The sequence below is a fragment of the Myotis lucifugus genome, unplaced genomic scaffold (assembly GCF_000147115.1).
Source record: "Myotis lucifugus unplaced genomic scaffold, Myoluc2.0 scaffold_130, whole genome shotgun sequence".
Classification (NCBI taxonomy): domain Eukaryota; kingdom Metazoa; phylum Chordata; class Mammalia; order Chiroptera; family Vespertilionidae; genus Myotis; species Myotis lucifugus.
In genome coordinates this window covers 706416-733314 of record NW_005871178.1, presented here as the reverse complement: position 1 = coordinate 733314, position 26899 = coordinate 706416, and the positions used below count along the sequence as shown (strand labels likewise).

The following is a 26899-nucleotide window of genomic DNA, read 5'->3' as shown; positions in this document are numbered from 1 at the left end:
TAAAAAGAGAAAAAATAACGTTCTGTTCACTCCAGGGACTAGAATCCAGGACAGTGAGGAGCAGCTACAGGGAAAGAGGATTCCATTCAAAAGGAAGAAGGTCTGGAGGGGCTCCGCAGACAAGAAGGGGAGTGTTTCCTGTAGGGACGGCCAGCCTCTTGGCTTGGGCTCCGCAGACAATGTGATTTAAGCACAGGATGGGTAGCTGCTCCATTCAGCTGCCTTCCAACTCTGGGAGTCTATGTATGTTTGATGCCTCTGCCAAGCAGGCTTTGTATAACACTGCCAGGAAAAAGAGGAATGATTGTAAGCCCTGCCACAGCATTTCTTACACCATGGTCCCTGCCAAATTCCCTTTCAAGGCTGTGTTGGCTGGGTTTTGCTCAATCTTAAACCAATCGAGAATATCTCTTCACATGCAGGCCCGTGAGAACCCCTTGAATATCACTTTATGATCAGAAAAGCTTAACAGGCTGGTACTATGCAAGATTGCTACTGGTGAAGAAGAAAACAAACGACAGTAAGCATCTGTTTCGAATGCTGAGGGCCACAGGACATTCTGCATTGGTTCCTGGTTAACAGCAAGTTACCGGCTCATACCAAAAATGGACATCCGGTTCGAGAAAGCCTGGATTCCAAAAGAAATTATTACAATAGAGCTGTACTAAGAACAGTTTTGACCTTCTTGGGTGACTTGGTATCTCACAATGCACCTTAGGTTGAAAATTATGAACATCAATTTCACAGTGTAGTTTTGTAAAACAAACTAGTTTTCCATTTTTAGATGTATATGTTACCGATAAAAGGAAGTCCACTAGGTACACCAGAAAGAGAAAGACAACCTGACATCACTGGTAAATTAGTAACTTTCCACTTTCCTCTTACAAGGTTTTAATTTCATTTCACAAACATTCATTGAGTCTCTACTAGGGGCTAAACACTGTGCTAATCATTTGTGATAGAAACTGAATGAAAAAGAGAAAAAAAATGAGATATTCTAAACCTATACTTTATCTGAGATTCATAGTTATTTTTCTTAAGAGCATTTATTTCCCAGTGATTACTTAAACAATAAAAAGTTCAGCTACATTCGTACCAATAAACAAGGTTATTTTCTCTGTAATACATATATAAAGACTGACTAAAATGTCGGCCCTAGATTAATATCTCTTGTAATAATACTCCAGGTACTTAATTCATTGCTTAAATAAAAAAGAAAGGGAATCGATTTTCCTGAACTCAGAAATGATTATTAAACACAAATCTCTTCACATTATAGAACGAATCTTAGTTATACAGCTGATAACCTCACAATAGTGAAACAAAAGAAATCCATAGAGCCGTATTCTGAGACCACCTGAATGTTTGGATACGACCATAAAATAATCACATGAAAGTTACATTTCATAGCCATTGTTCAATCATAAACACGAGCAATGCTTTCTTAGTCTCTCTTTTCTGAATACCACAGACTTCAATCTTTTTGAAATTTAGATCACGTCTCTCTCATCATACAACATCCCAGGTAAATCACATCTCAAGTGGTGCCAAGACCTGCCTGCTGTTGACATCCAATCTCAAAATACTTCCCATGGCCTTTTTCAACCCACCTACCTACTTATGACCTGGGTCCTAAAATCTCTGTTCTACAAACCTTGGAAATTGCATTCCCTTTTGATAAAATGAACAACTTACAACAACAACCTCTATTTTGTTTGGTTTTTACCCAACTGCGTTACTATTTCCAGCGAGCACTTACTGCCCCTGCCTGGAATGTGTGCCCCAGACTGTGTCTGTCTAGGTCAGTGATGGCGGACCTTTTGAGCTCGGCGTGTCAGCATTTTGAAAAACCCTAACTTAACTCTGGTACCGTGTCACATATAGAAATTTTTTGATATTTGCAACCATAGTAAAACAAAGATTTATATTTTTGATATTTATTTTATATATTTAAATGCCATTTAACAAAAAAATCAACCAAAAAAATGAGTTCGCGTGTCACCTCTGACACGCATGTCATAGGTTCGCCATCACTGGTCTAGGTACTCAGTCTGCTCCCACCAAGGGCAAGGAGGGCCCGACCTTCCCAAGGAAGATTCACACACCTGGCTCCGAGGCGCTTTCTTATATTTTCGTGCTCCCCAACGAACCTTCTGAGACTTCATTCCTCAGTCGGAATAAGAAATCACCCTAAACTAAAGAACAACCCTTCTAAGCGTAAGTGACCAAGTCCCAGGCCCCAGTCTGTGTTTGCGATGGACAGAGCAGATCACTCTTAGAGTGAGTGCGCAGATGCAACAGCACTCACTGATCCGGTTATCTCTGGCCAGCTGTGCGTTCCCACACAATCACTTAACCTCTCTGGGCCTCAACTGCTTTGTAACACCAAGAGAATACAAAGGCACCTTCTGGCTCTAATGAAGTAAGGGTGCAGCTGGAAGAGGCCTGCCCCTGAGCCGTCTCTGCAGGCCTTGGAGAAGTAAAGCTCCGATTCAAGGCCATGAAAGGAGGGGGACCGATGAAAAAGATCCCGAAGGCCCCCTTTCCCACATTTTGATTCTGACTTGGAGAGAGTGAGGCATGACCAGGCAATTGGTCGTAAAACTTTAGTGGGTCTCAGAGCTCTAATAATCCAATGGCCAGCTCTGCTCTAGCAAAAAAAAAAACCTCTTCACTATATTTCAAGGAGTGAAGAACGATTCCACGGCGACAGCAGAATGACTTATCCATGGTCAGCAGCCGTCTCCCCTTTTCCTGGCGACTCGGGCCCCTCCAAGGAAGCCAGCGTTAGGCTCCTGACTGCTCCGAGCCAACAAGAAGCGCCACCAGACACCAGCGGAGGACAGTGAAGAAAGCCACACCTACCCGCAGCCACTGCTTCTCGGTGAGGGCATCGCTGTAGTCCACGTCCCGGCGCTGGCGAGACCCCCTGCCAAATATCTTCTCCTCCTCTTCCTCACACGTCAGCCTCTCCACCTCGGCGTCGTCTTTAATAATCCAGGAGGGCAGCTCATCTTCCTCCATGAGGCGCGGCTTGCGCTTCGGGTTCCGGGCGTCCTCCCTCCGCCGGTCCATGTCCATGCGCTGAGGATGGGAACATAAGTTTCATCAGTGAGGGCGGGGCTCGGTACCGCACAGACTCCGCAACGCACCGACCTCTCACACATCGCCTCCTAAGGCTGCGGGGTCCCTCTCCGTGTCCCACGGGGACTCTCTCTTGTGGATGCGCTAGTCTCTTCCCTTCCTTTGTACCCATTGCTGAGATTTATGTATGCATTTAACAAACAATCTTTACAAATTCCTTTTCTTAGTCTATATGTGTGCAAAGCTTCCCCTTAAGATTCAAACTGGGGCCGAAACCGGTTTGGCTCAGTGGATAGAGCGTTGGCCTGTGGACTGAGGGGTCCCAGGTTCGATTCCGGTCAAGGGCATGTACCTGGGTTGCGGGCACATCCCCAGTGGAAGATGTGCAAGAGGTAGCTGATCGATGTTTCTCTCTCATCGATGTTTCTAGCTCTCTATCTCTCTCCCTTCCTCTCTGTAAAAAATCAATAAAATATATTTAAAAAAAAAAGATTCAAACTGGGGATGTAGTTAACAAATAGGAGTCCTGGTGATACAATTCATTGCTGCCCTGGCATAAAAGTATCCTTTAAGCATATTTTAAAAAGTCCTTTTTTTATTCGATAGGGCTCATGCTTTTGGTTGAACCACCAGGAAATAAAATCAGCAACTCAAGTGTCACTAACAGAGTGGCCACCACCCTCAGCTGGACTCGGACATGGGGGCACATAAATGGTTTGATCAGTCGGTCGGCCATGAATGTATTAAATGTTCAGTATGCCATGGGCCCTGTGAGAGAAATGCCCCTCAATTCTTCAGCTTTTAAAAAATTTAGCTCTTATGAAAATATTATACCACGAGAGAGAGACCTCGGATGTAATCTCATCTCCACTGGTCAAGTTATTAAAGAAATGGCTCTCTTTTGTATTCTTTTATAACCTTCAAAAATGCCTATTTTCCCATGCCCTGTGCACTTATAAAGTGCCACAAATATGGTTTTAACTTATAATTAACAATTTGATAGCTAAAGAAAAGCAAACAAAACCTCCAGTGAATTGCAACATACATTAGTTATATGTATATATCACTAGCTGATGTGTCATTTCTACAACTGAATAGACCATTAACCATTAAATGATTTACCTTTTCCCTCTTTTTTCCTTTGGTTCAATACAATTTTTCCATAAGAGCTAAAACTGGTAACAGAATATAAGTGAAATTTCTATTCAAATTGAAATCTGAACTCTAGAATCTATTTAAAAATTAAAGTTCAACCCTTAAACAATGCTTAAACATATTTGGAAATCATTATATTCCCAAATGGGTGGGCTGGGAGCATGGCAGAGGCCCACTGGGAGATCAATGTGGTCATCCCGTTGTCATGGGCTATAGTTAGCTGGAGAGGCTGTTTGCAACCACAACCCTGCCTTCTAATGCTTTACTATCAGCAATGGGATCCACCAAGCCTCTGCTATTAGCACACACAGGATGCCTTGTTAACATTGCAATCTCTCGATCAAGGGGCCTCTTGAGGTAATCTTTTTAATAGTTATTAGACAGCTGAGAAGAAAAATATTCTTTTGGTAATGTGCTATGGAATGAGATGACAAAATATTGTCGCTTCAATTTTTGGTTAGGCTACTACCGTTACCTATACCAAGACCTGTAAAATGACGTGCCACACAATTGATAAAATAAATCTTTGCTGATATAAAAGAAAACAAATTACACTTGCATTTTTTTCCTTTTAGGAAAGGTTGTTACGATTTTTAATCAGCTTGAAATTCTATTGACTGCATCTCTTTCCCAGAGATTTCTACTTGCCGAATTCCAGTACACAATCTGAAGTTGATATTCAAGTAAGTCTTATTTATTACTACATGCATATGTTTGTCTTAAAGCCTGATAATAAACCTTATGCTAACAAATATTTTTAAAAGTACTTCTTGCCTTTGTAGGGAACATAGCAACTAAAAGCTTCGTATTTATATATTAGCAAAATGTTTCAGATATGTACCTTGACCTGTCAAAATATCTTTTTAGGTAAAATTCACAGGTAATCAGTATGAGAGATAACTTTTTCTCACGTTGCATTTTTAGAAGAAAAATGTTCAAGAGAAATGTTCTTTTATTTTAAAGAGACTATCTGCTTAATGTGTTATTTAACTACAGTGCCTATGGTTTTAAAAAGTTTGGGTTCATTTTACAGAGAACTAACTCTTTTATAATAACGAATAAAGAGTTTAAATACTGAAATCCAAATCCAGCTCACATCCCATTGTTTCTCACTACACTTTTTAATCAGAGTAGCTGGCAAGGATTCAAATATGATTTCCTGCCCCCTGGTGGAGGTGTTAATGAATAGTGAGTTAGAAAGGCAGCCAGCTGATTATAAGACTTTGAAAAACACTCAATGGAATATACAGATATTATATCATAAAGTACACCTGAAACTTATATAATGTTATTAACCAATGTAATCCCAATACATTCAACGGAAAAACAAACGAACTCAAAAATATAATCCAAAAATGAGAAATCAACCTTTTAAGAAACAGGCAGAACATTCACAAAATCAAAATACCTACAAAAAGTGTTCCTTAACCACCTTCACCAGTTCCAAGCCTGTTTTTGTGCGATAAAATAGTCCCAAACGAAAAGAAATCTGTGCCTTGGCTAGACATTCCAGTCCCCCGTCCCCCGCAAGCTGTCAATTTCTACAAATACCCAGCCCAAAAGTGAGAAAAAAGAAGTACTCTTTGCCCCTTATTTTGGGGCCTAATCTGATTTGTACAATGGCAGGCAGCTTACCCTTTCAGGGTCTCCGGAGCATGTGAGGCTAGAGCAGGGCTGAATCACTACCCGTCAGTGACCAGCCAGGGAAGTAAAGGGCTTCCCACCTCAGGGTTCCCGGTAATCTACATTTCAATAAGCCCCTCCAGGGGAGAAAAGATGTCTATTTCCTGTGGGTATCGCTACTTTACCTAAATAGATACAATCTATAAGAGTGGTGACCAACAATACTAGTTAAGACATTTAGGTTTTATGAGCATCCCATGTTGACTGTGCTGTTAATGCCTCTTTTTTTGTGTCAGTTCTCTCCAAAATGGCCCAACCTGGGTAGGGTGGTTCATTTAGAAGGGGGGAAATGTGCACATCCCAGGTTAGGAGTTATTCCCATGGCTACCTAAAAGTTTCCCGAGAAAGAACGGAATGTCTTTCATCTTGAATCATGATGTGTGGACGTAATCATTGTTCCCTAGACAGAAAACACCAGGTCTCAAAAATAACCTGAGCCTCCACACAGCTGGAGCCCCTGCTCAGACTGTCTAGGCTAACAAGGCGGAGATTGCAAACTCTGTGGGTCATATTTGGCCCACAGTCGTGTTTTGTTTGGCCTGCAGTGTTATGTAATAATAAAAAAATGAATTTAGCTGCAAACATTTTGAAATCCAGAGATTACATATAAAAGCCCAGATTTCCAGCGCCTCTTAAAAACGGAATTTCTAGCTTCATGGGGTTTGCAGCTCTGTGCCCTCAGACTAGGCAGCTCCGGTGCACACCATCCACTGGCCCCAGTCCACTCGCTTCGCTTATGCAAATTACCTGTCTGAGACCCAAGGGACTTCTGATTTGGGGGCTCTGCTCCATTCAAAAGCCGGAATTAGAGTTTAGATGGAGTCACTCACTCCACAATCAGGCTAACTGTTATAAATTTGGAAGGTGCTGGAAGGAGCCTCGCAACTTTGTATATCCTGATCCATACTGACTTCTTCAAGGCCCGCCATGTTGCAAATGCCTCCACTCATTCAATAAATATTTATCCAGTAACTACCTGATGTCTTGAGCATTGAGGATAAACAGAGGTAAATAAACTCACTATAGCAAAAGCCTTAGAAGGTAATAAAAGATTACTCCGGAGAGCCTCCCTTCTATGGCCAAGGGACTTCTCCCACCCATACTGATCTTGTAGCAGGCCACACTCATAAATCAAATTCAGGTGTCAGCAAAATTAGATGAAACATCAAGGCTGAAGCCACGGCTGGTAAATCCTCAAATGTCAAGGTTCTTTACATCTACTTTGTACCAGTAAAATCCAACCAATTTTGGTCTTCACATGAAGGCTACACCTTGATGCGCACCTGGGAGGTTCCCATTTGCTCTCAACAATAAGAGGCACAACCTTGTTGTTCTAGTTGCTGTCCTCCCACCCCCACCCACAGGAAGCATGTTTGTTTTGCTCCTGTACGGAGACAGCTAGGGGAGAGCTGTAAACCCTGCCCTGGGAGGAGGGCAGGTTTCCGGGAGGATGCTGCCCCGCCCATTAGAAATGACCTGGGGGTGAGGGTCTGTGCTCAGCTTCCAGTGGACTGTCTCTATGGAGATGCGGGCCTGGTATTGCCCACTCTCATTTTTTTTAAAGAGAAGCCAGAAATCAGGATTCTTTTTTTATGTTGGCAACAAGTTCAAAATTATAAAAAAACACTGCGTGGGCCAAACAAAATATGGCCGGCAGGCTAATCCCAGCCAGCGAGCAGCCTGTGAACTGAAGGAGAGGCACAGGCTTCAGACATGCGACTCCGCCAGGGCACGCAGGCCCCAGACACCTGGTGTCCGTAGAAAAGGGGGCAGAGGGATGCGGCAGCTGCTTCCAGGGTTTTCTATAATATTACCATAAAAAGATCAAATTCTTCTTCTCGTCGAGCGATCATTTGGTTCAGAGTCTCATCGTCCGGTACTTCATCTTCTTCCTGGGGTTGAGAAACAGAATGATTTCACAGGCTTAGGGAGAGAGGGCGATGGCTGCAGTGAGGTGCAAACGGGTGAGGAGAATCTGTCCCCCAGGCCACAGGGGTCCCGTTTCTCAGGCCAGAGAGGAAAGAGAAGGGTCACTGGGTGCAGTACTTGCCATCAGTATTTTCCAAGTTATTCAAACCCTCTTCCCAGGCCAAAACCTATTCAGGGAGAACTGTAAGAAATACCGGCTCTCTTGGGCGTGAATCTTGATTCCCTTACTTTTAAAACAAATTACTTAACGCCTCCCCGCCTCAATGACCTCATTTGCAAAATGGGTGTGACATTTACATCACAGATTTAAATAAGGAAAGCCACAAGAAAAAGTGCCTAACGTTAATTCTTTTAACCCTATTCACCTTATCCCAAATATAAATGCTCATTTTCAAAGCCTTACAAAAACATGAGTATGTGAAACTTTTGAGACTAGGCACAGAGCAAGACCATAAAAACCACATATATGCAAGTATCTAGCCTTTTATGGTATGTTTAGTCAGTGTATCTCAGTGGGCATTATTATGCTAACGGTGAGATTTGTGAATAGGACAACTGAATAACAAAACCCCTATAAAACTATACTTAATTAAAACAATTGAAATGAATTAGAAAAGGCAATTATTTAAGAGCTAACATTTTCATGTTATATTATGTTAAACAAAGGAACATGATCTCTGCAAATTCCTCAGAAACCGGAAGTTCCCGAGCTTTTAGAAATGCTATGCTATGACTGCTACACTTTTAAAACAATGGTTTTAAAAGTTGGGCATATCCTATGGAAGGTAACCATACAAAATTATTTTTATCACATGCTGAGTGAGCTTGTTAAAAACCGAATGGGGAGTAGCAGCAGAGGGAAGAACGAGGACAACCCAGAATTTTGAACATCCAATTTCTTAAAAAGAGGCATTTTCATCTAGAAAGAGTGCGAGTGTGCCAACAGCTTAAATGAGATGACTGTGGGCTCCCAAGATAACATTTTATGCACTGCGTTAGAAATGAATGCAATTCAATCGAGTAAAAAAAGGATGTTTTGAAAAATCGTCTATTCTAGTTTATCTTTAGATTGATTACAGTCAATGTGTCCAAATATTCCACTTCATCTGACAAAGACACAGATGAGCTGGGGGTGGGCTGGGACTCAGTACAGAGAGTCGGTGCATGTAACTTCTGGAGAAGGGATGTCCTGCTCTGCTCACCCCTTTCCCAGAACCACGCTGGCCTTCCACTGCCTGTAGATGGGGGGCTCGCACGTCCCCGCGCCCAGATGAAAAGCTCCCCTTGTAAACTGGCAAGAAGCCTGCCCGCAGTGGCCGGACCCTCCCGGAGAACAAACCCAAAGGGAAGTGGGCAATAACTCTTCCTGCGCTCCTTGTGCCCTAGCAATGCATAGCCTGTCAGCGGCAGAGATGGCAGCCCACGCTGCCTCAGACACTCAGGACCAGAGCCTTTGTCCGCCGTCTCTTTGTGTCTCCGAACGCCTTCACAGCCGACACAGGCCACCCAGAAAATGGTAACGTGTCCGGCACGCTGATCGCCTGGCAGGCGTGTGGAGCCCCTGCAGGCTGCTCACAGAGAAGCGAGAGGCGTGGATGGCCACTCCAGGCTCCACCCTGCGCCCCCCTCAGGGCTGGGAGAGATCAACATCTCCCTGCCAAGCTCCAGGCCACCTGCATTCTCCCTAAACCAGGTCAGGTCCTATCTTCCCAAAGGCTGGGAGGGCTTGTCCTACAAACGACGGGAGTGCTGTGATCTCCCGTCAAGAGACAAGAGACCGAGGGCTCTGCAGGATGGCGGAGGGAAAGGCAAGGAGGGCCCCTCCCTGCGCCTTCTTGTCTCATCAGCGGGGTCTGTCCCTGACAGTGGCCTCTGCAGTCTCGTCACCTGCCCTGCAGCAAGCAGCACTGGCAGTGCAATAGGCATGCTGGCCGCACCTCCCGCGAGAAACTGGGGAAGCATCTCGGGGCGGCCAAGCCTTGAGGTGCCTGTGGCAACTGCTTTTAAAACACTTGGAAAACTCACATAGGCTTTCTGTGCTGGGGATGGAAGACAGCAGCTAATTTATTCCTTTTCATTAACGCCGGCCCAGGAAGTTCTTTCAAGAACACAGAGGCTACTCCTAATCGTCGGACACCAAAGCCACTGTTTGATTTCATGAAGGTGGCTCTAATACCTCATTCTCCTCCTCATGCTCCAAGATGGCCTGCAGGAACGCCCTGCGCTCGTGGCTTGAAGACTTCTGGTCGAACATGCCCGCCTGGATCACCTTCTGATCCACGTTGAGCTTGTACTTGGCGGCAGCCAGGATCTTTTCCTCCACGCTGTTCACGGTGCAGAGTCTCAGCACCCGCACCTCGTTCTGCTGGCCGATGCGGTGGGCTCGGTCCTGGGCTTGCAGGTCCTGCGGGCGAGAACAGGGCGCCGTGAGGGCCAGGTGCCTGGATGAGCCGAGCAAACCACTCGCCTACCGGGAGGGAACTATGAGAGGCTCACTTGACTCCACCTTCACTAATGGAAGATTTTGCTTTCATTTTTAAAATATACAAACTATCTTCTTTGGAACGATTCAAGGCCCTCATTCCTAGTTGAGGGAACCCAGGTTGAAATTAGCCAAGCCAACCGAAATACTCCTCAGGCTTTGAAATCCAGGTCTCCGGCTGTTTTTATCTGTCCCCAGGTTCACCATCAAAATTAATCCCTAACTAAAAAATAAACCAAAACAACAGTAAATCTGATGTTACCTACAACTAACTTTAAGATGCAGGAATCACCTGTAAGGTGTTAAAACATCACTGAGTCAAGCTGGCGTGGCTGAGTGATTGAGCATTGACCTATGAACTGGATGGAGGTCATGGTTCGAATCCCGGTCAGGGCACATGCCTGACTCGATCCCCAGTAGGGGGCGTGCAGAAGGCAGCTGATCAACGACTGTCTTTCATCATTTATGTTTCTAGCTCTCTCTCCCTCTCCCTTCCTCTCTGATATCAATAAAAATATATATTTTTAAAAATCACTGAGTTATACATACATAAACATACATACATTATATATACAGTGATTGCTCATGTAGCAAATTCCTGGGATCTAATTCTGTCAAAGACTCAAAATTTAGTTTGGGGAGTGAAAAGGATTCCTAGTAGACTAATAAACTGGTACTACTTTTTGATAAACTCTTTGGGGATAGATATTTGGCACTATGTATCAAAAGTGCTAAAACTGGGTATGGCCCCTGACCCAGAAAGTTCACTTCTGGAAACCTGTCCTAAGAAAATAATCATGGATGGGGAACAAAGTTGTACAAATAAGGATGGACTTCTCAGCATTATCTATTACTAATGATTTTTTTAAAAAAAAAGCAGAATTAAGGAAACATTCAATAATAACAGATTAAATAAATTATAGTCTTCGACTATATGCATGTACCAACATAGTATCATAAAAACTATATTGAAGATTTAATGACATAAAGCTATAAGTGAAAACGTATATATGAAAACAAGTTAAATGTGAATGTGTGTATGATGACCTTATATGTGTGTATTTATAACAAGAAAAGGCAGGAAGGGCAAACACCAACAAGCCAATTAATGTTTATATCTCTGGGTAATAAAATTATAGGTGTTATTGAATGTTCTTCATTTTATTTTCCTGTGGTTTTTTCTGCTTTAAACATTAGTATTCTAATAAGAAAAAGGTTTTGCGCAGCTGGTGTGGCTCAGTGGTTCAACATCAAGCTATGAACCAGGAGGTCACAGTTCGATTCCTGGTCAGGGCACCTGCAGAGTTGCGGCTAGATTCCCAGTGTGGCAGCCGATCAATGATTCTCTCTCATCGTTGATGTTTCTCTCTCTCTCTCTCTCTCTCCACCCCCCCTTCCTCCTCTCCCTCCCTCTCTGAAATCAATAAAAATACCTTTTTAAAAAGAAAAGAAGAAAAATGAACCAGAAGATGAGGAGGAGGAAGAGGAAGATGATGATGATGATGATGATGATGAAGAAGAGGATGAAGATGAAGAATAAAGCTGTCCTGTAATGATGTGTGTGGAGTATGTGTGTGTGCTCTCAGGCAATTGTTTTGCTAAGAATGTGAATTCAAGTGCAGCTCAATATTAGCTTCAGTATAAAAACTGTACAGATTTTTGTATAGCTGATAAGATTCTTTGTAGAGAAAATACTTTTATAAAAAAATGCAGGTTGTAGCTTTTTGAGGGGCTACTACATACAGTTAGATTTTAAGGCTTCTGATATTAAATGTTTCTAAATATTTAATGGTTTCTTTAATTTCTTGTGTATGGTAGCACAGCAAACTCATAGGAATTAGTATCAATAGTAAATTTTTGGTTTTCTAGACTGTTGTATTTTGTTTTTTTAAAAAAATTTTGTAATAAAATTATGTATATTAAAAAAATAAAAGAAAGGTTTTAATGAAATCTTTAAATAAAATCCTTCATAAAACTATGAAGCAGAGTTGCCTAGTTTTACTATGAAGCAGAGTTGCCTAGTTTTAAGGCTACACAATAAAAACTTGGCGTATCAGTTTCATTCATTCTGGTCCCAGGGATGGCCTCTGGGGAAATTCGAATTAGTTGTTTCATGGTGTCCCCATCAGACCCGTATACAGCTTTAGAGCAAAGGTCTGATCCCGGTATCCTGCGTCCCTGGCACTGATTGTGCACAGAGCTGATGCTCCACAGCTGTAAGCCCATCCTCTCCACCAGACGAGTTTCCTGTCACCCGTGCGGCACAAGCAGGCAGCAGGCCAGGGTCTGCCCAGGAGCCCTGTCTTTGCTGCTGGGACCTGTACAGTCAAATGACTAATTAGGCAAAAGTTTTTCCTCGAAATATTTAAGTTACTATAAATATTGGACAGTTGAACCATGAACGCAGCTGGAACTCATCCAAATTCCATTATTTTCCAAAGAGGAGAAAGTGAGGTAGACAATTAAAATCCAGAGGAGGGAAAAAATCCCTCAACTTCATTTTCAAGCCTTTAGTTCAATCGTCTCTCTAACACGTCGTCATCCGGGGCAGCTAAGCAGGAGCCAAGATGGCAGGTTTTATGTCATCAACCTCTTGACCGTCTCGCAGAACAGGGTCAGAAACCACTTCCACCAGGAGCCCAGGAGGAACCAGTCCAGGCTGTCTGGGCCCAGAGCAAACACTGGGCAACTGTTCTCACCAAAAGGCTGGCTGCTTTTTTCCAATTTTACTTTATATTTTCAAATGTGAAAATCATCCTTTGTTTGCAGGTCGTACAAATACAGGTGGCGGGCCAGACTCAGCCCGTGGGTCACAGTTTTGACCCCTGTCCTAGAAGAAGTGGGTAAACCACAAAACAGTGGATGCAGCTGGCAGGAGAAAGTGGCAGGTGAGGAAGCAGAGGGTGTGGAACGCCTTCAGACAGTGTAAAAAGGTCTTACATTATCGGGTGCTTATTGCAATTAGTTTTGTTTTTCTTGTGATGGTGGCAGTGCTAAGTGCCTCACAGTTTCTGGTAGAGTGCTGTTTCTTTGTCGTTTAAGGCCATCTACCAGTTTGGAAAGTGGCAAAAATTAGTATTTCTAGGCTGAAGAAGTTTATGCAACGTAAGCCTGTGAGTCCCTGAGCCAGAACGCCAGGGGTGGGGAGGACATTGTGACAAGGAAATAAGTGTTGTAATTATTGAATGGATGATTCGATATTTCTGAGGTCTTGGTGTTCTGATATTTCATCACAATGATTTGGGTGTGATTATATCTGAATCCAAAAACAGCCCAAGAAGAAGGCCTCCAAGGTGACTTTGTGGTTGACCATTTTGTAGTAACACAGCTTCAGTCCCATGGATTAAAAATAAAAGTACCAACCCATGTTTCCAATCAATAGTTTGGAGATGAAAAGTCTTGGTAACCCTGGGGGCTTTTATTGCTAATTCCACATCCCTGTTCTAGCTTTGCTTCTAGGGCTTTTATCTTTAATCTGTCCACCTCAATCAAATAAAGCCCCTTTTTCATCAATATGCCTTGATTTTGATTCACCACCATAAAGAATAGTCCCAGCAATTTCTTTCAATGCATGCAGAAGCCAACAAGGTAAAAAAAGAAAAGCTCTATAACTTTCATTGTGGGAACTATGCAACATGTATGCAGGGGTACAGGGTAGAAAGAGCCAAAAGCCAGGATGCAAACCCAAACCCAAGCAGACATGGGTGTGAACCTGGCTGTGGTCCTGGGCTAGTTAATACTGACGGGTTTCCTTACGTGTAAAGTAGTCTGAGGACTGCATGAAGTAAGTTATGCTACGTAAGTGCCTCGTTTTCTGGTAGAGTTGTTGTTTAATTAGTTCTTACCCTTTAAATAAAAGAAATTAGCACTCATCTATATCACGCTAACATCGCTGATTTCCAAAAATAAAGTAAAGAAATAACGGTTTGCCCAAACTAGTGACCATAAATGATAGATAAGAAAAATCCGGTCAGCCAACCTGACCAAACCAGGTAGAAATGAATCTACCTATGGCAGATAGAAATACTTCCAGAAATATGTGGCCCAATGTGATAAACTTGTGATAAATTAGATCTCCCCAAATTTGGGGCCCTGTGTTTTAATTCATATACATTTAAAAGTCAACTGTTTGGTGTCCATGTAATTTACTTTGATTCTGGAGTTCCACCTTTAGGTGCTGGTCATAAAAGTTTGTGTGTGTGTGTGTGTGTGTGTGTGTGTGTGTGTGTGTTTATGTGTGAAACAAAAGAGGGAGGGAGAGAAGGAAGGAGGGAGGGAGGGAGGGAGAGAGAGGGGGAGAGAGAGAGAGAGAGGCATATATGTCCCAGCATCCTTTCTCATGGCAAATTAGCATTTCCAGAAAGTGATTTCCTTTGGGTCTTAGAATTAGCACTTTACCAACGAAAGTGGACAACTGAGATGCCATAGAAATGTTTACCTCAAGAGATAAAATCTAGTGAACTCTCCATTCACCTACAGACAAGTTACTGTTTCTCAATGGAGATTCAGGCAGCAGCAAGGAGGGGAATCTAAGCATCCATCCACACTGAGCACCGGGGAAGAGAGAAATCACAGATTCCTTCCCCTAGACACCCAGCTAGCTCAGCACCTGGGCCACAGCAGCCACTCAGAAAGTGTTTGTGGAACAGATGCTGAATTCACAATGGTCCACAGGAGAACTGCAGAGCTCTCACACAAATACGAATTCTACTGATGCTCTGGAATGCAGTGTGGGATGTAAAACTACATCAAAATACTTCCTGAAGATTTAGAACCCTCTTCAAGGTCAGAAAGATTTAATAGCAATTCCACTGTAGTCACCTAAAGAGAGTGACAGGTGGGCGTAGGCAAGGGTCAGGGTTGGTGGCCACCCCGAGGTTTGGAACCACTGGTTTATTCTGTAAATCAGTGCTTGTCAGCTGTGTGAGAAAACCTATGCCAGACTCTCCTGGGACCACCTGAATGTATAGAAAAGTCCACGGAGTCTGTATGGGTGGGAAGCACCTTCAAAATTGGGGAAGCAGGGAACGGGAAGCAGGCATGTATGCTTGTGTAAAATCTCCCTCTTAATTCTAATGCACCCATGAACCCCACCTTCCTGCCCAAAACTTCCGCCACAAGCCTTTTCCGCCCAATTGTCACAGCGACCCAGTGAAGCAGTATTTTTCTGCATATTTACCATTGAGGTAACCAAGGTGCAGAGAGGAGCCCGGGTGAAGCTGATGTAGAATTCATACTCATATGTGAGAGCCAGTGTCCCTTTCTACTATTTTGAGTTAACATTGGTTCCAACATGAATCAAGCCTGACGAACAGCATCCACCCAATTATCTTACAGGCAGGTGCACAACTCCCAGCATAATTTACTAACCCAGGGCCTCAAGGGACCCATTCGATGATTTATTAATCACCAAAGGGTGACTCTAAACCTACCGGCTAGAAGAACTTCATAGTTGATGCTCCATAGAATATTTTTTGATGATGATTTTAAGCAAAACACAGACTATAAACTTGTCTGTCATATATGCAATGTTTGACCTACACTTCCTGAAACTCATTTTTCTTGACTGTGAGGAAGCGAACAGTAACAGTCACCATCTCACACGGCTGTGTGAAGGCTGAAGGGAGCAAGGCTGGCACGGAGTAAGGGCCAAGCCACGTGAGTTGCTCCTGTGTTGTTTTTACTTTGGAACACTTTTGATTTATCCTTCACCAACCAAGTAGTTCGCTCAGTGGCCATCCCAGGAAATGAGGTTAAAAACGAAGCAGAAACTAAGTATTTCTACCCCAAATGTGAGCTCTATCCAAGGTATGAGTAAGACATCTCCACATGCTCCAAGAGAGATAAGAAAACAGCCGTAATAACGTGAGGGGCTTTTTCCCTCTGCAAACATGGCCCATTGTGTAGAACTTTGCTCTGCCCCACCAATGTGAGTGATGAAAAGGCTGGTCTTTTAGCTCCTCTCCAGGGGGGGAGGCTGGGCAGCTAAGTCAGGGACACGCAGACCTGATGAGGATTCCAGTCGCTGTCAAAGATGACCACAGTGTCGGCGGCCTGGAGGTTTAAGCCCAGGCCTCCCGCTCTTGTGCTCAGCAAGAAAATGAAATACTGGGACCCAGGTTCGTTGAATTTCTTCAGCAAAGCAGCACGATCTTCAGACTTGGTGGTGCCTGAGGGGATAAGAAAAATAAATTTGCCAATTAACTCCTGTCTGAACATGGCACAGAGCAAGACAAAAAGGCCTGCTTCCTTGAGAAATAGTCTCAGACTCCTCTCAGCATTGGTGAGGTAATCCCCTGAGGTTTTTGTATGTTTGAAAGGAACTTTGAAAATTTTGCAAGAAAGAAAGAAAAGAAAAATAATAGAGCGATCGAAAGAGACTTCTCTCACATTAAGAAGGCACACTTTGTCTATCACCCATAGTTCCAAAATGCTGAAAGAATATAAACATTTTGGACTGGGCACCTCTGCAACTTAACAGGTTGTACATTATTCTTATGCTAACCTAAAACCCAACGAAAACATTCTCTGGATATGTTTCTGTGCTTAACACCACCAAATATATTCTAAAACACACACACAGAGCAAAAAAACGATTATTATGATGGCTTAAAGCAAAAACCGATTATTATGATGGCTTAAAGCAACTTTGCCGATAGGCATTAGTGTGAGGTCTTGTTTACGCCAAGAGAATGGAAACAAAAGGAAAATCAATTGCTTCTACACTGTCACCATGTGGACTGCTACTGAGCACGATCTGGCTGGTAAACACATCAAATGTGGAGGGAATATTTTTATCCTTGTAGTAAGGCTTGAAGCCACAATAATTAAAAGGGGGGTGGGGGGAAGAAGGAATCTCTCAGTCTGTTTCTCATGTTGACAGTTCAAAGGACGCCAAACTCAGCCCAACAGAGCCGCACGTGACACACCTGGCGATGGCTCACCCCGTGGTGTCTGAGGAGATTCCAAAATAGTGAGTAAGCGGAGCGTCCCAACCGCAGGCTAAGGCGCTCACTTTTCGGATGCCAAGGCACCATATTGGTGTCCCGAAACAGCCACTCAATCACATGCCTTGGGTTTGTGATGTATTTACCTGAACTGCACTGGGGAAGGGAAAGAAATCTACAAATTCTACCTGAACATATTTCAGCAGAGAAGTGGAGCTGCGGAGTTTTGAAAAAAAGGCCTGAGGCTGTTGGGAAATATATATGCACGTTACATGATAGTCCCTAACTGCCTGCTATACAAACATTATTTCTGCATGGTGTTCTTTTCTTAAGGATGAAACTATACTAGCAAATTTATTTCAGAGGATTAAAACAGCTCAGTGACTACGGTTAATGGAATCAAGTTACTATGAGGGTCAAGTTCCCAAACACGGGGGGATCTGTTTTTCATATTAATAAAAGTAATAAGTACCCTCCTGAGGAGGGAGAAAGAGCCGATTCCTTGCATACAGCAGATGTGGCTTTGAGGTGGGGGGGGTGGGGGGGAGGCTCTCACTGAAGCCACATTCTTTAGAGCTCATTTTACTTTCTAAATTAGATTTCAAGTTTAGTGACCTGGTCAAATTCTGCAACAAAGAACTGTTAAGAACTTAGAATTTGGGGGAGAATCACGAAATGTGCTTTGTTGAACGAGGTTTCAAACACGTGGGGCTCGTTTTTCTTTTATTTTCAGAACTACTTGTTCATGGGGAACTACTTGTTCACGGTGGTCATGGAAGATCTGTTCTACCATGAAACCTTTTCGCCACCATCATCTTTCCAGCGACAATCATTTTTGAAAAATTACTCACATGAAGTAATGGTTCACATATTTATCTTCTGCTTTACGTAAATAATTAGCCACAGAAACTGAAAAGATGCTTCTAAAATTCGGAAAGGAGTTCCCAGAGAGAACTGTTTTCTGATAGCAGAGTACAAAAACTGTGCATCTATGTACTCAGGGGAGAAGTTCAGTTTTGATCCACTAAAAATTAACCAGTTAATGTTCACATGCATTAAGATTAATTAGTAGAACCCTGCCTAAGTTGGCTGGAGCATGGCTCTGTACACCAAAAAGCTGAGGGTTCGATCCCTGGTCAGAGACTGTGTACAGGAGGCAACCAATCGATGTTTCTCTCTCACATCAGTGTTTTTTTCTCTCTCTCTTTCTCCCTTCCTCTTTCTCTAAAATCAATAAAAACATATCCTCTGGTGAGGATTAAAAAAAAAAGATTAATTAGTGGATATGCTTACTCGGGATGAAATAACCCTAAATGCAAAAATAAAGCACTGAAAAACAAAAGGATTATCAAAATTATTTGATAAAAGGAGTTTTCAGGCTCCATGACAAATACCTCAAGCAAACAGACCGACCACATATCTGATATATATTTAAACTATATAAAATAGCTGGGAACTTGACAAGTTATAAAGCCAAGGGAAAATACGATTAAATCACTTTTCATGCAAAGCTATGGCATTTTTTATTACAATGTTCAGAACTTGCTGCATTACCATATCCATTAGTCAAAGGTTCCCCAAGTCAAGATCTTTGCTGATCATCAGCAATCTTTGGGATATTGCTCAGGGAGATTCAAACTACCTTGTCAGGATTTATCCACAGGCAAATAAATGCTCCTTGTAGGTGGCACAGGATTTAATGTGCATCCGGCCCAGGTTCTTCTGGACTTTGATGTAGCACATTACCAAGAATACAATTAATAGCAAGGGCAATTGTGTTGAGAACTGCAGAATTTGCCAGGAGGAACATACTGCCAGGCTTTCATGATTACTAATTTTAACTGAGTGTCAAGTGCTTTGGGAAAATTCGGCCTTCTAGGATGTAACTTCACCACTTGCTTTCACTCAAAAATCATTTCCAGTGAAAACAGACTATAATGGAATAGTAGCTAAAATCTATTCATGCAACCACAATCTTTGCAGAAAAATCTGCTTAGCTGTCATCAAGTGGGTTTTTTTCTTTTCTTTCCTGAGGTCAAAAATCAGAGACATCAAATTTGGCAATGAAAATCTGAAGTCTTTGGAACAATTGGGTGAAGAGGGTGGTGGGTGGAAGTGGTGCAGTGGAAGCAGGGGCACTAATTTATTCCTGTGTATATTGACTGTCTGCCCACCATGCTCTCCACCCCCAAAACACATGGCTGCTGTGTCCTGTGGGTGGAAATCTGTCTGCATTCTCAATCCATCTCTGATGCTTGATGGAACTTGCTGACTTGTCTCCTCCAACCTAATGGTAAGGGGTTTGGCAGCAGGAACCGTGAGTGGCTCATTCATCTTGTATCTCTGGTGACTGGTTATTTTCAATCAATCAATCAATCAAACTTTTTTAATTCAGTTCAAAATCATCTTTCAAATGCTGTTGAGGGCAGCAGCCTACATTTTCAGAAATGGCTGTATCTCACTGGATCTGTTAAAGCAGCTAATTTGGAGGCAGAGAGACCTAAGTCAGAACCTGGTTTCACCATTAACTCATCTCTCTAAAACCTTTCCTTTCTCATCCGTTAAATGGGGATCATGGTAATACCTCCGTAAACGGGACAAATGTAGCTGGCTGGCTGAGAAAATGACATTAACAGTGCACTAGAGGTGCGTGGCCCGCCATCCCACATGGAGGAGGCATTCCATACACGTTAGCTCTTAGGACTGTTGTTAGTAGTAACAATAAGGACAGCAACCAACAGACTATAAAGATACTCTCTGAGACTGGGGAGAAAACAGGAGAGAGATTTGTTTCAAGGAAATCATTTCTGGTCAATTTCACAGACTTCAACATTCCAGGGTTGCTATCCTCAGGGAGCTGCGATTCAAAACAAAAAGCCACAGACTGGTAAACAAGTCATCTAGGACACCTGTGGGAGGCAGAGAGGGGGGCCAGAGGGCTGGGCTGCCCCTCCCCTGAGCACAATGGAGGAAGGTTTGCTTTCGGATGAGAGTGGTGAAGGAGAGCTGACCTCTCCCACAGAGCAGGAGGGTGGGATCCGGGCAGAGGACAAGACAATGCAGGAGTGCTGCCAAAGGAGACAGACTGTGGAGGATGTAGCTGTGTCCTGAATTCAAAATTAACATTTACTTAACCGATCATCTGTTGTTAGTGACATTGGAGGAGAGAGGTAAAAAGATTTTTAAAAATCAAGTCTATCAGAGGTATAATTCATTTTTTAAAAATACCCTAAGAGGGAGATCATAAAGAGAATTCATTTACACCCTGACCGGTTTGGCTCAGTGGATAGAGTGTCAGCTTGTGGACTCAAGGGTCCCCGGTTGATTCCGGTCAAGGGCATGTGCCTTGGCTGCGGGCACATCACCGGTGGGGAGTGTGCGGGAGGCGGCTGATCGATGTTTCTCTCATCGATGTTTCTAGCTCTCTATCCCTCTCCCTTTCTCTCTGTAAAAAATCAATAAAATATATTTAAAAAATTTTTTTGAAAAAAAAAAAAAAGAGAGAATTCATTTAAAACTCAAGTGTGGCCCTGACCAGTTTGGCTCAGTGGCTAGAGCGTCGACCTGTGGACCGAAGAGTCCCAGGTTCAATTCTGGTCAAGGGCATGTACCTTGGTTGCACCCCCAGTAGGGGCTGTGCAGGAGGCAGCTGATGGATGTTTCTCTCTCATGGATGTTTCTAACTCTCTTTCCTCTCCCTTCCTCTCTGTAAAAAATCACTAAAATATATTTAAAAAAAGAAAACCCTCAAGTATGGCTCGGCTAGTGTGGCTCAGTGGTTAAGCACTGACCTATGAACCAGGTTCAATTATGAGGTTATGGTTCGATTCCTGGTCAGGGCACATGCCTCGGCGGGGGGCTCAATCCTCAGTATGGGACGTTCAGGAGGCAGCCATTCAATGATTCTCTCTCATCATTGATGTTTCTATCTCTCTCTCCCCCTCCCTTCCTCTCTGTAATAAATAAAAATATATTTAAAATAAAGTAAATTAAATAAAAATTCAAGTATGGCAAGTCTGAGGTTTGGAATATATCCAGCTATGTCTAATTCATGGCAAAGGGAGGATTAAAATAAAACAAAACCTTTCAATGAAACATAAACTAAGTTAACATTTAACAATAACTTGTTTATTGCACTGGATGAAAATTGGTATTAGTAATACTGTATTCTTCAGGGATTTACACCATCCTGGCTGTAAATTAGTTATTCCCACATACCACTCTTTGAAAGTCTTAGCCCCTGCTATAGTATGAAAAATATAGTATGTTTCATCTCTAAAGTACTGGGGCTGATATAGAAATCATATATCCCTAAATTCATACTTTCTTTCATTCATATTTTCTTACTAATTTTTTAGGACATGGTCTTTAAAGTTCTCTCCTAGTATCCGGGAAATATTTTACACTAGTGGCCCGATGCATGAAATTCGTGGGCCCCACACTCCCCTGCCCACTGCTCGTTCCAGAAGGTCGTTCCGCCCGTCCGGTCTAATTACCATATTAGCTCTTTATTATATGGGATAGTTTGCAAAATCCAGGAAACAATGGAAACCTATCTCTTAATGTAACATATAGATATATTCTGCTTAGAAAAAGAGAGAAGCTTTAATGATAATGAAATATAATCTTAACTGAACTATTTCAGTATTACTGAACAAAGGAGACATAGCCTTTATCCCCTTAAAACATGCCCTAACACAAAAAGCTAACAGCTTATTAAGATATTCCATATGGTGCAAAGGAAATAGATAATCCTAAGAGTAAGGAGGGCTTTTAAATTTTATTTCAGTTTAGTTTAATGGTGGAACTTATACCAGTAAATGACTCTAGCTCACTTGTATTGGCTTGTGTGGGGGGATAAACAGCTGTGCAAGGGATTTCAGCTTATTTTGAGCTTGAGGGTATAAAAATTGGTATCTAGAAAAGCGGCACCCACCCTTAGTTAATTCTTCAACAATCTCACCCCCACTTTTCCGAGGAGATTGGATCTAAGTGCCCGTCATTCCTGTACTCCCAGGAGCAGGGCTTCCCAGTCTAGTTCCTCACGTACTCACCATCAAGGCGCAGGTAAAGGAAGTTCCGAAAAGCAAAGTAATCCTCCATGATGGTCATGAGAGACGTCATCTGGCAGAAAAGCAGCACGCGGTGGTTAGTCGCTCTCAATTTTGGCAGAATACGATCAAGTAGCTCAAACTTTCCTGAGGCCCGATACAGCTCAGCCCTGAACCCAAAAATGCAAAACAAGAAGACAGTATTACTGCTGTCTTCTTGCAGGATCCAGTATAACTCTGCTTTTCATATAATTCCCTGTGCATCATAAACAATAAGTAACTGTGGAATGAATGAGTGAATATCCTCTCCAAAGCAGTGAGTATATAATGGAAAAATAAAAATATATGCAAAACTCATAAAGAGTGCATTACATATGCTACACACACATACATGTATGTTTTATTTCCTAAATCCTTACTTAGTAAGCATATAAAGTTGTTAATTTAGGGCACTTAAGAGTCATTCAAATATTTATTGAGCCTCTACTCTGTGCCAAGCTCAGTGCTAGGCATGTGTATAGTGATAAGCAAAACAGAATCCTTGCCTTCAAAATGGATCATCATAGATTGTGATAAGTACTAAAAAGGTATCAAGTTGCTATGAGAGAACTTACAGCAACACATTACTACTTTCTTTAGATGAGAGAGAGTTGGTCAAACTTCAGCCCTGGTGTGATGGCTGTTTTTGTAAGTAAAATTTTATTGGGACACAGCCATGCTCACTGTTTTGTCTATGGCTCCTTTCATGCTACATGGGCAAAGCTGAGTAGGTGTGACAGAGACCTTTTGGCCTGCAAAGGTGAAAATATTTGAGATCTGGCCCTCCAGGGAAAAAATTGCCAGCTAACAGGTTTCCAATGTCAGGGGTTGTGACCTCCCTGAAAAAGTAACAGTTTAGCTAAAACCTAAAAGACTGAGCAAAAGGCAGCCCATGGAGGATGAAAGTTTGGGAGAGGAGAGGACAAGATACCAGGAAGTGGAGAGAATATGTACAAAGCCCTGAGGAGTTAAAAAGAGCCTGGTGAGACTGAGGAACTGAAAAAGAAAAAAAAAAGGTGTGTGGGACTTAAACCTAAGTGAGCAGAGAACACTGGGAGAGGAGAGCAGAGAGGCAGAGGGTGGGACGGGCAGACCCTGCAGCGCTCCATTCACCACACTGCACGTGTCCGTTTTAAGGGCAATGGAAAGCCATTGATGGGCTTTAAACAGGGGAGTGACAAGATCTGACATATATATTTTTTTTATTGTTAATTTTTCTTTCCTTATTAAGGTATCACATATGCGTTCTTTTTCCCCCATTCTCTCCCCCCCCCCATATTTTTTATTTTTTAAACTTAAATGTATTGGGATGGCATTGGTGAACAGGATTACATAGGTTTCAAGTGTACATTTCTATGATATATGATCTGTATATTGCAATGTGTGTCCACCACCCAAATTCAAATCCTCTTCCTTTACCATGTATTTTGGTGATATATCTTTTTATAAGATCACCATGTACACTGTGCTGGAATGCATTGGGAAGGGGGCAAGAGTCCTGGCTTAGGCAGAAAACTCAAGTAAAAAATACATATGGTAATGTGCCTCAACAGTGTGGCTTTGCGGTTGAGCATCAACCTATGAACTAGGAGGTCATGGTTGAGTCCCTATCACGGCACATGCCCAGGATGGGGGCTCTATCCCCAGTAGGGGGCATGCAGGAGGCAGCCTATCAATGATTCTCTCTCTCATCAATGATGTTGCTATCTCTCCCTCGCTATTCCTCTCTGAAATCAAAAAATATATATATTTTAAATATATATTTTATTGATTTTTTACAGAGAGGAAAGGAGAGGGATAGAGAGTTAGAAACATCGATGAGAGAGAAACATCGATCAGCTGCCTCCTGCACACTCCCTACTGGGGATGTGCCCGCAACCAAGGTACATGCCCTTGACCGGAATCGAACCTGGGACCCTTGAGTCCACAGGCCAACCCTCTATCCATTGAGCCAAACCGGTTAGGGCTATATATTTTAAATGGTAATGTGTACTGCCATCAGATGGAGAAGAGTGTCAATAAGCTAAAGTAGAGCCGTTTTCCTCCACAATCACCCACTTTTCCCTTTTATCAACAAGGATGTGTTGTTATTAAAACTTTATTGTAGGACTGGTATTGTTGGAAAACTCTCCAGGGCACTTGCAGTCTAGGACAGTGAAATCCACCATTCGGTAGCTGATTTTATGACACAATACGTATGTGTTGTGTCTAAGAGACACATTTTCAACTGTAGGTCTTCCTCGTGTCCCTCCCCTGCTCTGAGAACTGACCTCCAAACACCCCCTGTGACCATGATCTTAATATGCAACCCTGGCCAACCTGATGGCACCAGCAGCAACCACAGAACCCAGAGAAAGGGGGGCAGTGGGGAGGCAGCAGAGCCTGGTGGCACTGCTTCTGGATGGGTTCCAGTTCCTGGTGACACAGTCTGCCCTTGGGACCCGAGAATAAGTCCTGTGTCCTAATAATACCTTTTCCCTGGTGCCAAGCAAGCAAAACAGAGACTTCCTGTTAAGCATGTTCCTTCTTGTTGTTGCAAGGCATGCTTCTCTTCAATGTCTACTGCTTATGAAAAATGTTTCCTATACAGACCGTATTTCTAACAAATTACTGTAGAGTCATACATATTTATAGTAGATGAGACATTTCTACTCCTGCGAGTTAATACTAAATATCCACTTGAAATTTAATATGATAAATCCTCTTGAAGCCTAAGCTACACTATTAGTTATAAATAACAACCCTTTGAAGCTTCGACAACATTTTTAGAACTAGGATACTATTAAATCTATTAAATGAGATCTATGTCCTTTGAATAGCCACTTACTCAAGGCATGTGGTAATTTATGCCACTAAAGTACAAGAGATGCTGATACATTTTGGTTCACAACTTCTGTAGGCTCTCCTGAGGGGAGAAGGCTAAGGAGGCTGGCTGTGTGTATTTGTATGACGAATAACACTAGAGAGAGAAAAGTTGAGGTAGGACCAACAAACTATTTTTTAGAAGAAAAAAAAGTTTAAGATTTACCCATTGATGACCCCATTTGAGTAGCCCAGGTGTTCAGCAAAGGATTCCTTTAAAAGAGAGAGAAAAAGAAAATGAATAAAGAAAACCCATCAGGTATGTAATTATTAACTTGATTACTCTTTTAGTGAGGTCATCCTATCTGTTTCTAGAGTACAATTAAACAAAATAATAAGTAAGATAAGATGAACCTGAAACTCAATGTCTTTGAAATCAGACTTTTGTTCTGCCAGGAATGTCTCTCCTGTGAGTTTCTGCAAGTCTCTAGACTGTCCTGCTGAGATGACAGGGTTAGTTCATTCATCCAACAGCGATTAAACATCTCCTGGCCCCGGACTGAGCTGGGACGGTTCTGGGGATCCAGAAACAACTGAAATATCTACCCCCAAGGAGCATGGAGTCGAGACTAGAGGAAGAGCTTAATATAAGCAAATCAGGTCTAAAATGTGCACATAAATACACTGTGAAAATACTTAACAGTAAAAGCAATGGTGATCATACACTCCATGTTAAATCTTAGTTTAGTGAGGTCCTAACACCCCCTGCGCACTGTGCTTTTCTCTATTACAGATAAGGCCCTCCATGTGCAGCGCTCCCTCAGGGGTCCAGCTCTCACTTTAAAACAATGGACTTCATCACACAGCCCCCTCCTCCCCGGCTGTGGGAGAAGTACCTGGCTGCCCTCCATGTGATTTCCACTCCCACTGAAGGAAAGGGAGACCATCTGGGGGAAGGAGAGGATGTCGCACCTTCCCATTAGCCACCAGCTGTCTCCTTTTTCTGCTTCCCTTCCTTCCAGAGGGACCAGATCTTTCCCTCTGGGCTCTCCCCTCAAATATGCTCATCATTTATGGAAGGCCCAGCCCCCAGAACGCAGACCTGCTGGACAACAGCCAAAAGCCCCACTCTGATGTCAAGAAGCACCCCTTCTCTCTCCACAGGCAGCCAGAGCCATTCCTTACTAGATGTTTAGGTTCTAACCCTCTCTCTAAGCAGGGCTGTAAGAACCAAAGAGTTATGTGTCAGTAGATGGTGATACGATTAGGAATCAGCATCATTAAAAAAAAACCTCGCCCTGACCGGTTTGGCTCAGTGCATAGAGCGTCGGCCTGCAGACTGAAGGGTCCCAGGTTCGATTCCGGTCAAGGGCATGTACCTTGGTTGCAGGCACATCCCCAGTGGGGAGTGTGCAGGAGGCAGCTGATCGATGTTTCTCTCTCATCGATGTTTCTAACTCTCTATTCCTCTCCCTTCCTCTCTGTAAAAAATCAATAAGATATATTAAAAAAAAACAAGCAAACAACAACAAAAAAAACCTCTCACAACCTGTTTTCAGTTCTCTGGTTTGAAGCCCCAGGGGAGCAGGGAGCCCCGTTGCGAGGCTGGGCTTCTGCTGTGACAGTATGAACCAAGGCTGTGTGGCAAACAAAGCAAAGACCAGGGCAAAAGGCACACACCGTCTCTGACCCATAGCTAGTAACACATTAGCCAGGAACTGCGGCTC

General features: G+C 42.8%; 1 protein-coding gene across 1 annotated transcript in view; it reads right to left on the bottom strand.

Annotated features, from left to right (window-relative positions):
- Nucleotides 1-26899, bottom strand: part of SMARCA2 (SWI/SNF related, matrix associated, actin dependent regulator of chromatin, subfamily a, member 2) — a 167559-nt gene that overhangs the window by 57586 nt on the left and 83074 nt on the right. The window contains exons 20-25 of the mRNA XM_014460338.2: nt 25399-25445; nt 22335-22501; nt 16340-16503; nt 10028-10255; nt 7737-7814; nt 2866-3084 (exon numbers count right to left, since the gene is read on the bottom strand). Coding sequence (XP_014315824.1) covers nt 2866-3084; nt 7737-7814; nt 10028-10255; nt 16340-16503; nt 22335-22501; nt 25399-25445 — 903 coding nt within the window. The remainder of the gene's footprint in view (nt 1-2865; nt 3085-7736; nt 7815-10027; nt 10256-16339; nt 16504-22334; nt 22502-25398; nt 25446-26899) is intronic.